The following is a 12,473-nucleotide window of genomic DNA, read 5'->3' as shown; positions in this document are numbered from 1 at the left end:
GACCATAATACACCTACCTAACATAGTTACTTGAGTTCGAGGCTTGAAATAGTTCATAAGTGGCAATATAGGAAACAAGTGGCTTGAAAATGGGCGAAAACTAGTTATTACCGCAATTTCCTTCGCTCTTTTGTTCGCAGGAACCTTCCCTTTCCCGGGCACCTCCTTGAAGTGTGTATGCAAGAAGAGATCAGGTGCTGATGGAAGCTTCCCTTGATTCTTTGCCGCCTTGCAATGTGAACAAGTGAACAGTATTATTAGATACAAATGTAATTAAGCACATATAAATACGTACATTCAATTTTTTATACAACAACTTACCAGCTTTTTTGCATGTTGTACCGCAGAGATGGAACCTTGAAAATGGGTCGGTTCTATTTCATTATCCATAGAGCCAGATCGTCGGTTCAATCTGTTCTGTGCTGACCTCTTCTTGTAAACGTCATCCACTTGGGGAATATCCATCATCATCTTGTGGATGTCTTTTGAGATCCAGTCTGGCTTTCTCCCTCCCATCCTTTTAGTGACGTTGTAGAACATTTGTCGCAACCGAGTTGCAGCATAAGTATCAAACGCCCTACGCACTTGCCCCTCCTACGCACTTGCCCCTCCAAAGCAGGTGCCCAACTGTAATGTTGCTGAATATACAAAAAACTCTATTAGTTACATATTCATTTGGTTAAATTTATGACACCTATTATTTATAAGTTAAACTTATACCTTGAACAAGGTGAACCAATGTTCCTTGGTGGGACCTTCAACCTCGCTGTAGTTCTTCCAAGGAGCTTTGTAGTAGCCTTGAATTACATCAGTGACATTCCCCTTTACAGCGTCATTATCAAACCTATGAAACAAGGGTATTTGTATTAGCATTATATGAATAACAAATCAGAATTTTCCCTTTTCATTTAAAATCTTACCAGAGCATAGAAGGTTCCAACACCGGCATGTTAGACCCGGTTGAGCTAGGTTGCTCAAGCTGAGTGTCATCCGTATCCATACTCGAACGGTGCACGGTACTCGGCTCCGCCTCTGAATGAGGGGTGGGTACCTGAGTGTCACCCAACCTGGTGGCATCCTCGGTGATGGTAACCGGAACAGGAACCTGCAAGTGATAAGAAGGAAACTCTCTGCTCTTGCTTGATTTCTTCTTCGGATCACCCCGTTTACCCATTGATACCTGCATCATATTCATTTCACATGATAGGTTTTTCAATTAACAACAAATATAACATCAAATTGAATATAACATCAAATTAAATCACAGTTAAACCAAGATACGCATCCAAAAGCAAAAATTAAGTTTCATTGTCTAGAGTGTTCGATCTTACAATGACACCAACCATGACAGTTGTTCAGATGCCGTCAGTAAATCAAGAAACTGCTTTGCCTGTGCATTAGGCTCCTCCTCAACACTCGGCTCTTCGGTAGCCGAATGATCTGCATTATGACCAAGAGCATCCTCAACCATTTCACGATACTCATTAGAATGTCCTTCGGAGGTTCCTGGAAACCCTTCTCCATGATTCATCCACACATGATAGTTAGGTAAGAACCCCTTCTTATACAAATGAACTTGAACATCATCCGAAGATAGAATTTTCTTATTCTTGCATTTCACACAAGGACACCTAATCTCCTCGGGGTCACTACTCTCAGGATGATCTTTGCAATACTGAATGAATTCCTTAACCCCTTTCACGAATCTAGGATCAATAGAATTCCGCCCACACAACCTCTCATACATCCAGCTACGCTCTGTTCGTTTCATTGTCACAACTTCTACACAACTCACGCATATAATCATATCAGTCACAAACAATAGTAGCAAAGTATCAAGCTAAGTTCTTTTCTTCATAAAATCAAACCTACATGAGGTTTTAGATGACATATATCCAGGGGTCCTTACCACTCCAACCTAACCCATCCTTGGACATCTTATCTCACTAGTGAATGTATGCCTAGTTTTCAATTCTATAGAAAATCCGACAGCATATCCCTACAGTTCTCCAAGTACACGATGTAGGTAATTAAACACACCAACATATGTACCCAGAAAACATTGTAGAGAAATGAGACGCCAAGATATTCCATAGAATCAAAAACATTGCATACATTCACCACCTAAAGTGAGATTAAACGTCAAAGGACAGTCCCAACCGGGGACTATTCAAGACATACTCCTAATGTGTATGTCTTGAACGGGTATCTAGGAATAAGAAGATGCAAATGCTTTCAAATCTTAGTGAACATATATAATTAACATACATACCATAATTGTTTAATTTAAACAAGTTTAAAGCAAGTGATGAAACACATATAATTAACACACAATTACCCACATTCAAATAAACATACATACACTAACATGTATTTTTAAATTAACATATATTTTAAACTAATCTAACATATATTTTAAACTAATCTAACATATATTTTAAACTAAACTAACATACATTATAAACTAACTAACATATATTTTAAACTAAAATAACATACATTATAAACTAATCTAACATATATTTTAAACTAAACTAACATACATTAAACTAATTCTAACATTGCAATATATCTTAAAAATTAAACTAATTCTAACATTGCAATATAAATTAAACTACACTACACTAAACACAAGTAATTAAATAATAAAATTTAGTTACAAATTAAATTAAAAAACATAATTAGAAAAAGTTAGGGTTTACATTAAAATTAAATTGAAAACAAAAACAAAGGGGGATAGTGGAATACTCACCGGGATTTGAGGGTGTTGTGGCGGAAATCCGGCTGCCGGAAGGAGGGTGGTGTGGTGGCTGCACACCGCCGGCGAACGGAGGGGCGTGAGTGGGCTTGAACGGAGGGGGTGGCGTGGGTGGGCGTGAGTGCGCGTGAGTGGGAGTGAACGGAGGGGGTGGGCGTTAGTAGGTGTGAGTGGCCGGATTCCGGTCGTTCCGGTGGCGACAGCGGCGGTGAAGTGGCCGGATTTTCTTTCTCTCTCTACGCTTTCCTCTATCTCTCTCTACGCTTTCCTCTTTCTGTTCTTCGTTTTCTTTTTCTCTCTCCTTCAGCGAAACTTCAGTTTTTTTTAAAAAAATTTAAAAACTTTTTGCGACGGAATTTCCGTCGCAGAATCCGTCGCAAAATGTTTTTTTTATTTTTTTTTTAATATTGTTTTGCGACGATTATTTCCGTCGCAAACAAACTTTTGCGAGGGAATAAATTCCGTCGCAAACTTTGCGACGGAATTTCCGTCGCAAAAGTTTGTTTCCGTCGCAAAGTTGCGACGGAATTTATTCCCTCGCAAATTAACCCTTTTTGCGACGGAATTGTAGTCCGTTGCAAGGTTTCCGTCGCAAAATGACCTATTTCTTGTAGTGTTCATCCTGTTCCTTCGGCCACCAACCTGAGGACTTAATCCATGTGTTAAGGGACTGTCCTAGAGATTCTAAGATATGTCTTTCCATCCCTTGTAGCCAACATTTCTTCTCTGATCCCTTCCATACCTGGTTCTCCAACAACCTTAAGGGCTCCTCTACTCACCAACGTACTGTTCAATCTTGATTGGGGTTCATCTTTTTCCATCCTATGTTGGAGACTATGGTTGAGGAGAAATAGGTGGGTTTTTGGGAAACAGAACTCTATCGACCAGCAGTGGTGGGCTGCCACTAAAGGGATTGTTAGTGAATCCATCCTCCATGGACCAAGCAATATTATTTCCAAGCCTATAAGATACATGGACAATTAAGCTTTTGCAAAACACACTGTGTATATTGATGCTTCACACTGTACAAAATCCATGAGTGCAGGGTTAGCTTGTATATGTAGAGATGAACAGGGATTATGGGTGCAGGGGATTGTAACCCATGTCATGGTCACCTCCCCCCTCCTTGCTGAATGTCTAGCCATTATTTTGGCCCTGCAATGGTGTATCAGGAACAATTGGAACTCTGCTGCAATCCTTTCAGATAGTCAAAGATGTGTGAGGTCCATAAACAACCATGACACACCTGCTGATGAGCTATATAACTTTGCTCTTACTTGCAGGGACCTAAGCCAAAGCCTACAGGAGGTCCAGCAACTATATGTGCCGAGGGTGAAGGTGCAGGAGGCAGACAAGCTAGCCAGGGAAGCCAGATTGGATCTTGCAGCACTCCAACCTGGGGTTATAACTTCTGACACGTTGCTCTGTAAATCAGTTATGTTAACCCCCCTATTTTGGATGATGTCCAATCAAACCCTAACTTTGCTACTATTAGTCCTACTAGGATGTATATGGGTGTTGTGTCACCTTATTTTGACCCCCACTGATGGGGAGTACTTTTAACTGTATGCTTGGTGAGCTTACACCACAACTTTTCATTAATTAAGTAATCTGCTCCTTTCTACCCAAAAAAAAAATCCTACAACTCTATAGTCTCGAACAATTGTACCTTTAATTTATATTTATCATAGAATATTGTTTTTATTTCTTATAAAGTCAAGCATTTAAAACATACAAGGCATAGGATATGCTTCTTCATATATGCATAGCCAAAAAGAAAAATGTATAAGTTAAAAAAAAAATACACTAATAGATAACTCAAAATAATCATAAATAAAGACTTCAAGATAGTTATCAACAATTTAAAACCTAACTCACCCATGGTCATCCATCATGTGCAAATACTATGATACAAGGATAGGGATGTTATAAGTGGGGCGGGTCAAGTAGGAGACCCATCTCATCCCCGCCCAATGGGACAGGAATGGGTCCCGGTTTGGCAGGTGGTGGAGTGGGATGGGGATAAAAACCATAACCGCTATGGGTGATGGGGCCGGGATGAATTTTAGGTTGTATCCACCCTATCCCCACTTTATACCTGCCTCTTATATATTATTACATAAATATATATACTTTTATACCATTTTATATAAAAAATAAGTAAAATAATATAATAAAAGTATAATACTTTGTAATAAACTTATATTATAAACCAAATAAAAGTGTATGTATAACAACAGTGATTTTTTAAATCATTATTATGTAGTATATATAGTTGTCTTTGGAAGGTGGGGATTAGATGAGAATGGATATTCAAGTGGATGATGGAGTGGGATGGTTTTGAGATTGTACCCGCTAGGGCGAGGATGAAAATGATTTTTGGACCCATTGCGGGGAATTTCCGGGGGTGGGGATGACGATGTTTGGCGGGGATGAAAATGGGAAACCCAAAATTTGCCCCGTCCCACTTAATTGAAATCCTGAGGAGCATCATTTGAGATTGAAAACATTTTTTTATTTTTTTTTTTTTATGTTTATATGTATACAACTTTTTACTTTAGATTTTGATTTTTTAGTATAAATAATAATATAATATTAAGAAATTGTTTTTGGTAATATATTTTATATTAGTTTATTGGTTACTTAAGAGAACTTTTTTTGAAGGAGTGTTTAAGGCGGGGATTAGGCGGGTAATGGGACAGAGAGGTGGAGATTAGCCGATTAGGAGTTTATATAACTATAAGGTACTCAAATGGGCTAGAGGGTAGGCGCCTGCATGGGGTCACCATCACTGTCCCGACCAATTGAATACCTTATAGTTATGTAAGAAAAGACGGTACATGACTCGCACGTGGTTAGGTCAATGCTGGAAAATAGGGTCAAATCTTCTTTTCGGTCAAAGATATGTCGTTGAAAAAACAATGTTTATTAAGGTATAACTTTGCAAAAATATAATTTATTAGGAGGTTTCTTGTAAAAAGAGGTTTTTACAAAATTTCCTATAAAATATGGTATTTTAATTTCTATTGTACTATAGAATAACCATGCACTCCACCGATTGATGATCTACTCAGATGAAGAGCGCCCATGCTAAACAAGCTTAGTTTTGATACTAGGGCATTTGTTCCTTGAGTCCTCGAAAACACATAAAACACCATCAAATCAGGGGCGGCGCAACGAGGGGTTACTTGGTGGAGGCGACCAACACCACATTATATGTACAAAATATCAACCAGTTGCAAATGGAAGTTCTGTTAGTAGAAGTATTATTTTATTTTATTTTTTTTTCAATCTTCATTTGATTGCTAGTTTAACTTGCATTATTATTATTATTATTATTTTTAATTTAATGTACGGAGTAGAATTTTTTATTGATCTCTCTTAAACTATGCTTAACTTAGAATATTTCATGTTTGTCAATACACACTTTAAATTATTTATTTCCTTAACTATATTTTTGTTAAATCCTTTTGATCTCCCATTCCCCGCGTAATTGCAGAGAGCCAGAGATGTGAGGTACCGTCTATTTTGTATAAAGGTTTACAGCAGGAATGCCATGTAAAGGTCTAACGCCTGAATAATGCCTTGGGGGTGGTGGTGCATGGTTGTACATGAACTTTTTTTTTTTTTTTTTTTTTTTTTTTTTTTTTTTTTTTGACAGCAGCTTTGTACATGAACTTTATATTGCTTAAAAGAGCTTATTCTTGCATTAAGTTAATTAATACGAAGTATTGCTTAGGTTGCATAAAAAATAAAAAAATAAAAAAATTAATATTGCTAAGAATTAAAAAAAAATTAAAAAAAAATTAAAAATTACTTAAGTTTATTTTTTGCTTTAATTACTCTACGTATAAGATGAGATGAACAAAGCCAGAGAGAGCAAAAAGTAATGGGAGGAAATTTTATTGATCACAAGATTTTAAATACCGAGTACAATATAACTTCTATTTCTCATGGTACATAACTACATACGAAGTGTCGAAGTATATAATACGGAGTACAATATAACAAGAAAGAACGAATCAATTCAGGAAATTCACAATTGATAATTTGAAAAAGACATGCTTAGTTATACACGTGCTTATTACAATCTTTTAGAATTTATTATACGAAGTAGTAAAATTTGAAATAATTTGAGAAAGAAATTTTGTTACGCTGTGCCGAAAATTCTTTTCATTCGCCTTACTTCTTCATGACTCAAGAGTGTGATTTGCTGGGCTATATCAGCTGGTAAATTTCCAGCGAATAAGGAGGTAGGAGTAAGTTGTAGTGCTGGGTTTGCTCCATTCAAACTAACAAATGCGGTAGCTGGAGTTTTACCTACGTTGATTTGGAAGTGAAGCATGGCTTGTGGAAATACCATGACATCACCAACCTCTAATCTTTTATAATAAGCAGTGTTGTTTGTGTCAATAAATCCTGCAATGATCGTACCTTTCACCAAAAGAAGAACCTCTGATGTACGATGGGAGTGTACTGGGATTACTCCTCCAATGGCAAAGTCTAACCTGGCCATAGATATGCCTAAACCATTAAATGCTGGAAACACATCTGAAAATGCCAATGTCACATTATTCCCGAAAACATTATTGGGAGTTTTTTCTCCACGGAAACCCGTGTAAACAAAATCATCAGTTGTGACTTTAGCAGGATCTTTGCAAGCATATCCTTCAGGTCCTCTAGGAAGACTAGGATCCCCGACACAAAAGTCGAGTTCTATGGCATGTGAAAGAGATGATAGTAGGCAGAAAAGGAAGATAAGTGAAAGGTTTCTCATTTTGAAAGCTAAAGATAGATGGTGTGGGATACTTGATAGAAGGATATAAAAGCTTAACTTTAATAATGTGTATTTGGTTTCTTGTATTTTCTTAGCGGCAATAGGTACCCTTTATATAGGGAAAAAAAATGGTCTGGATAGCTTGACGTTTTCTTCTTTTTTTTTTTTTTTTTTTGGGAGAAACAGCTTGACTTTTTCTTAGTTCAAGTTTAATACGTAGTATTCATATCATGATTGTATTATTTGTATGAAAGTCAAAATTGTACTTCGTATTCAAAGAATAAAGGACCTTAGATGCAGCTTTGCTATTAAAATCTCGATTATATTCAAAATTATACAATAACTATTATTATTATTATTATAATTAATTAATCAATTAAAGCCTTAATTTCATAAGTAGGGTTATTATTCTTATACATGGTAAAATTATCCTTTTTCGGTAATGCATCAAACAATCAAATTATTAAATCTTCAATTTCTAAGTACAACTAAGGCCCTGTTTGATTCACCTTAATTTTGCTGAACTGAAATTATTTTTACTGAACTGAACTTATTTTTACTGAACTGAACTTAATTTTACTGAACTTAAATTATTTTTACTGAACTGAAATTATTTTTACTGATTTTCTATTATAATTATTCTTTAAGAAAATTGAACTTTACTGAACTGAACTTATTTTTACTGAACTGAAATTATTTTTACTGAACTGAAATTAATTTTACTGAATTGAACTTATTTTTACTGAACTGAAATTATTTTTACTTAATATTATTTTTTTAAGGTGAAGAGAAAAGAGCCTAAGAATGACTAATGAGTACCACAGTTCAACTGAAATCGAGGAAGTGCAGGATTTTTATTACATGTAAATTTACTAGATATTTCCGAGCAAATGTTCAGATTTTTAAATTATTTACAAATAAAGAAATATCTTTTTTTTAAAAAAAAAAAATTGGATTAGTAGAAGTACAAATTATTATAATAAAATACATCTAAAAGAAATAATAAAGAAAAATTTAACAACTTAAAGTAATATTGGAAGTAAGTATAAATTATTAAGCTTTTTGGGGTTGTTAAACACCACCCTCAAATCTCTGAATAACGCCCATATAATAAAATTAAATTGACAAACTTACCCTTATGTATTAGCAAAATTGTTTTTAATTACTACCATCTATCTCCAATTACTTTCACCAACACCCATTTCACTCCACTTCAAAAACTTTCACCAACACCATCACCACCTCCCTTTACTTACAAATCACCACCACCCACACCACTACGAAAACATCCGAAAGTGTAGACATATGCATCACCACCACCAACCTTTGTTAATACAAAGTATTAGTAAGCACATTTAGTTATTGGTAATAGGACAATCTATATATATCAAAGAGAAGGTATTGTGTCAATCCGAACTAACAAAACATTTCGTCAGTCCGGACTGACAAAATGCGGATTTTTGATATCCTCAATTGGCGGGATAATATCCTCTATTGGCGGGATAATATCCTTTATTAGTTATATGATCTTCTTTATTGGTTAGATGATATTTCTATTGGCTGGATGATATTCTCTACTAACTATATGATATCCTTTATTGGCTATATGATATCCTTTATTGACAGGATGATATTTCTATTGGCTGGATGATATTCTCTACTAACTAGATGATATCCTTTATTGGCTATATGATTTCCTTTATTGAGTGAATGATATTTCTATTAGCTAGATGATATCCTATATTGGAAGGATGATATCTTCTATTAACAGGATGATATCCTTTATTGGCTATATGATATTCTTTATTGGCTTAATGATATTTCTACTAGATAGATGATATCCTCTATTGACTGAATGATATCCTCTATTGGCTATATGGTATCTTGGCTGGATAATATCATATAGCCAATAGAGGATATCATCTTGCGAATAAAAAAAATATCATAGACACAATCATAAATGATATCATATAGCCAATAGAGGATATCATCCAACCATGATATTATATAGCCAATAGAGATATTATCAAGCCAATAGAAGATATGTATAATTTGTTTGATGATATGTATAACAATGGCAGAACCTCCATTGAAGATATCGTACTCAAGGTCATGGGTATAACATAACTTGCTCATTTCTCAACCAAAATACATGCATATGTTATCAAAATGCTCACAATTCAACATACAATCATATGGGACAATCAATTTCAACAATTATACATCGCATAAGAGAGCCCCAATTCGATTTTTTAGGCATCTTTTGAAAAATCCAATAATTTCAAGCAATTAAACTTTCTCTTTCTGCCGCCATGGGTGACCTCGTTCCTCTCCTTCGCCGTAACCACCACCAACTTCTCATTGGGTGGAAACTTGTTTTTCATCGTCGTAAGAAGATAATGATGATACTTCTCGACTGAAGAAACATTGGGTGCGGCTTGCCGCACCTAATATTTTGTGTATATCAAATCGAGGAGTGAGTTGTAGTAAGGCATCAATATTATCATTTTATTTATTTTTATTAAGTCGTTTGTTAATCATGAGGTTGAGTGGTGTCAATCCAAAAGTTACACATCATTAATCTAATTAGAGTTGGAGTAGAATTAGTAGATTGATAAGATATTATTTTCTAATATTATTGCTGAAGTGTCTTTTTGTATATATTATCGATTATTGATATACAAAGTACATAACATTTATTTTAGGAAAATTTGTCAAAAATAACACCACCTTTAAGTGGTCTTCCAGGAATAACACCACCTTTTGATTATCCTAGAATAACACCACCTTTTGATTATCCTAGAATAACACCACCTTTCATGTCATTCTTCCCTAAATGGTACAAATAAATGGGTAACCGGTTTTTAATTTGCAGGTTAAAGTGCTGACATGGCTTGGTTTTTGGGGTAAAGTCAAGCATTGACTTCAATTTCCCCTCCCCTAAGCCTACGTGGATTATAACCGTTAGGTTATTTCCATCTTTTTTATAAATTAACCCCCTTCCCTGTTCTTTCTTTCGTTCTCTTCGATCTTCTGTAATCTCCCCTGGTTCTTCTTTCTCATTCCTTTCATTATCAACTGAGAATGGCTGCAAGGAGGTCTAATTCACACGCATCAGGTTCATCCTCAAGCAATAGAAGGGCTGTGAATGCGAAAGTTCGCTGCAATTGTGGGATGGAAGCTCTGATTAAGACAGTAAGGAAGGGCCCTAATTTTGGGATGAAATTCTATGGGTGTCCTATGTGGCCAGTAAGTTACAAATTAATATTGAATTGTTGCAATTGGTAGCCTTATTTTCCTAATGTTTTTCTAATTTGTGTAGGATACTCAATGTGATTTCTTCAAATGGGTAAATCAGCACAGTGATGTTGAAGAGTACCAGTTCAAGTTGTTGGAAAAGGATACAATCATATGCGAGTTAGAGCTTGAACAAAGTTTCAGAGATGAAAAAATTAAGAAATTGCAGTTGAAGAAAGCTAATTTGGAGGAAGAATTAAAAGAGCTGAAGAATGAAGTCATTGAATTGAGGATTGGGAGGCAGAACATTAGTAGGACTGAAAAAAGTTTGTACTTGGCATTATTGATTTCTTGGATGTTTTTTGTTGTTGTTTTTTTCCATAATTAGTTTGACTCATAAGTAAGGGTTGTAATGGATTTTTATATGTTGAATAATATATGGAATTTGGGTAGTGTTTGTTTACATTTGCACACCTGTTTTGACATACCATATTAGAATAATCGTCCTACAATAAAGTGATAGTAAGACAGAAATGGCACAAAATTTTGCCTCATACATATCAGAATGACAAATTTTGCACAAAATGATAGTATCTAAATCCTTCATCATACATATCAGAATAGTGTGCCAAAACACATCAAAATAGGCACTTGAATCCATTGTTTACCAGCACTTGTAGTGCACATACACATGAAAATAGCAACATCATTGTCTAACTGAATAATTACATTAATCAAAGTTCCTTGAATCCAAAAAAAAAACAAGTACACATCATTGCAAGTACACAACAACTGAACACACTTCAGGCTGCACAATTTGATCTGAAAACCTGCATCATAGCTCAGAAACAGATCTTTGCCTTGATCTTGTTGCTGGTACCTGAGAAATAAAGACAGAAATAAAAATAAGGAAAATTAATGGTTATTTAAAAAAATAAATAAATAAAAAATAAAACCAAAAGAATCAGAAAACAAAGAAGCTTACCAATGGGTTTCCATCATCACCAAATAACACACTAAAACCAATTGGTGTCTTTGATCTTCCTCTACCCCTAGCCCTTCCTCTTCCTTCACCTAGAAATGGTGTAGCTCCCCTTCCTCTGGCTCTCCCCTGCCCTGCAACAGGTGCTTCAGCAGACTGGGAGTCTCCCCCTGCTCTTCCCCTTGATCTAGTCATGGTTTGAGACACACCTCTAGCCCCCCCCCACCAGACAGAATCATCCTTCCACCCCTTCCTAACTGACCGGGTTGTGCTGAAGTGTTGTGATGGGCAGATGTTGCTATTGGAGTAGGACCTGTAGCAGGACTTGAACTTGAACCTAACTGGGATTGTTGTTGTGTTGGTTGAGGAGTTGAAGTTGCACCTCTTGGTCTTCCCTTGGGCTTCTTTGCAGGTGGCTGTGTTGGCTCAGAGTCTTTCTCTTGGCATCCTCTCTTATTGTGCCCCTTCTTGTTGCAAATGGAGCAAGTCATTTATATGCCTGATCTACTCAAAGAACCTGGCTTCTTAGGATTCTCTAGAGGATGTTTAATCCTGTTCTTTCTAGGCCTCCCGGACCAATCTTGATTGGTGGGGGTCCAAATTGCATGGAATCCTTGGCCAATACTTCTCCCCTTCACAAGGAGGTATACAACCACTGTACACCTTCTTATATGTCTCCACTTTGTAGCAATCATCAACATAAGCCTCAGGTTCTTTAT

At 35.8% G+C, this 12,473-nt stretch overlaps 1 protein-coding gene across 1 annotated transcript; it reads right to left on the bottom strand.

The window, feature by feature from the left end:
- Positions 1 to 6,763: 6,763 nt before the first annotated feature.
- Positions 6,764 to 7,644, bottom strand: LOC145634501 (auxin-binding protein ABP19a-like). The gene has a single exon (XM_081685926.1). The coding sequence runs from the start codon at positions 7,533 to 7,535 to the stop codon at positions 6,909 to 6,911; it is 627 nt and encodes a 208-aa protein (XP_081542052.1). The 5' UTR covers positions 7,536 to 7,644; the 3' UTR covers positions 6,764 to 6,908.
- Between the last annotated feature and the right edge of the window lie 4,829 nt (positions 7,645 to 12,473).

This window comes from Chenopodium album, chromosome 6 (genome assembly GCF_948465745.1).
Source record: "Chenopodium album chromosome 6, dcCheAlbu1.1, whole genome shotgun sequence".
Lineage (NCBI taxonomy): Eukaryota > Viridiplantae > Streptophyta > Magnoliopsida > Caryophyllales > Amaranthaceae > Chenopodium > Chenopodium album.
Note: the sequence above shows the minus strand (reverse complement) of the source record. Positions and strands in the feature narration are given on the sequence as shown.